At 31.5% G+C, this 1,951-nt stretch overlaps 1 protein-coding gene across 1 annotated transcript; it reads left to right on the forward strand.

Moving 5' to 3' along the window:
* The first annotated feature begins 895 nt into the window (after window positions 1–895).
* Window positions 896–1,951, forward strand: LOC111024319 (LURP-one-like protein (DUF567)). The gene is made up of 3 exons (XM_022301974.2): window positions 896–1,189; window positions 1,282–1,497; window positions 1,597–1,951. The coding sequence occupies exons 1-3, from the start codon at window positions 956–958 to the stop codon at window positions 1,729–1,731; spliced, it is 585 nt and encodes a 194-aa protein (XP_022157666.1). The 5' UTR covers window positions 896–955; the 3' UTR covers window positions 1,732–1,951.

Consider the following 1,951-nt stretch of genomic DNA (forward strand, 5'->3'; position numbering starts at 1 on the left):
CTATTTTCCCTAATGAATGTGGAACTTTGTTTGCCTACCTTATAATCCCAATATATTTTGGTTTCTAAATTTTGAGATTACATTTTAGTTTATGAAGGTAAATCATTGTTCTTGAACTTTAAAATTAAATTGTTATTATTATTTTGACACGTGTTGTGGTTTTCACCTTATTCATCAAGCATCCCAACCTGATTATTTAGTTTATAACAAATGTTTATGTGATTATGTCAGTACATTCACATAATTAAACCTATATCATTTATCTATTGAACAATTAACGATAATATAACAATATAAAGGTAAAAAAAAGTTTAAACCTAAAAATAAAAATAGACATTTTAAAATTTTTATAATCTATTTGTCTACCTATGATTTTGAGCACTTTCAAATCGTAATGAATTTTCAAATGGTTTGAAATCAAGTGGTCTCCGATAATGTTTTTATGTGAAAAAATAACTTAACAAAACGACGGAATTTTGCAAAAATTCATTGAAGGGTAACTTTTACTTATTTGACTTTGTAATATTCTTTTATTTTTATATTAATAAATTAGAATTAAAAAACCAATATTAGTAAATTTCTTATTTTCTTTTAATTTTTGGCCAACATTAAAACTAATAAATTTATCTACTTTCATTTCAAATCTTTTTCATTATAAACCAGATAAAAAATTTAGGATGATTCTATCTTTTACATAAAAAGACAAGATTTCATTTATGAATTAACTTAAGACACCATTCTAATCGCTAAAAGTTATTATATTCTTCCATTATTAATTTATTCATTATAGTCTCCATGCCATAACTTTCTCATTTTCAATATTTTATTTTAAAAAAAAAAAAACTTCAAAACAATAATAATTGCAAAAAGAAAAACCTCCCTATAAATTACCTTCTCTCAGTTCCTCTTTCAATTCATCAAAATTTCAGAACCCCCCCTTTTCTCTTCCATTTCCATGGCCAAAGTGTACCCTCAAACAGCGCCGTCGCCGTCGTCTTCCTCGCTCTGTTCTGAAACAGAATCCTTCACCATTTGGATGAAATCTCTGATCTACCACACAAATGGCTGCACCGTCTTCGATTCCAATGGCGATATCGTCTACCGAGTCGATAACTACGACAGAAAATGCAGCCGTGAAGTTTACCTCATGGATCTCAGAGGAAACGTCCTCTTCACCATCAGAAAAAAGGTAAGCAAAAGAAAATGGCGGTTTCTGAGATTTTGATGCTGAATCGTTGAGATTCGTCGATTTAATCCTAGATTTCTGGTTAATTTCTGCAGAAATTTTCGGTTCTTGGAGGATGGGACGGGTTCCGATGGATCGAATCGGAGAGAAGTAAGAGCCCTAACTTTCGAGTGAGGAAACTGTACAGAGGATTGAGGAGAAATCAATCGATTTGTGAAATTAGCGTGGGATTCGAGAGGTTTTCGTTGGTGCAAACGGACGGGAAATTAGCCTTCAGAATAATCAACATCAATGGAGAAGTAATTGCAGAGGTTAGTGGAGTGAGAACATTTTCCTTCGTTTTCTCGGCCGATTTTCCGTCGTGCCAAACAGTTTCTAACAGACTGTATTTTGGATTTGAAAATTGACAGGCGAAAAGAAAAGTATGTTCGAACGGAGTGCTTTTGGGAGACGATGTGTTGAGTTTAGATGCGAATTCTGAGATCGATCGATCGTTGGTTATGGCTTTGGTGACGGTTTATGGATTAATTCGTCGCCAGATGTAAATTATATTATCAAACAAAATATACAAATTTTTGCTTTTTTTCTTTTTCTTTTTGAAGAATTTTCCGTCCGACATGTACAGATCTTTACAGATTTTGGTTTCTGTTTTTTTTTCTTTTTCATTTAATATATATATATATATATATATAGGTTTTTGGTTTCTTGTAAAGGAGTTAGTATAGCCAGTTACAAAGGAATACAAATAAAACTTTCATTCGTTAA

The sequence above is a fragment of the Momordica charantia genome (genome assembly GCF_013281855.1).
Source record: "Momordica charantia cultivar OHB3-1 chromosome 6 unlocalized genomic scaffold, Mcharantia_2.0 BLBB01000006.1, whole genome shotgun sequence".
Taxonomy (NCBI): domain Eukaryota; kingdom Viridiplantae; phylum Streptophyta; class Magnoliopsida; order Cucurbitales; family Cucurbitaceae; genus Momordica; species Momordica charantia.

Bases quoted from the DNA above. Each gene is read 5' to 3' on its own strand.
- LOC111024319 (XM_022301974.2), top strand. From the start codon at position 956: ATGGCCAAAGTGTACCCTCAAACAGCGCCGTCGCCGTCGTCTTCCTCG. The intron at 1,190-1,281 runs GTAAGCAAAAGA...TAATTTCTGCAG, and splicing joins TCTTCACCATCAGAAAAAAG to AAATTTTCGGTTCTTGGAGG. The intron at 1,498-1,596 runs GTTAGTGGAGTG...GAAAATTGACAG, and splicing joins ATGGAGAAGTAATTGCAGAG to GCGAAAAGAAAAGTATGTTC.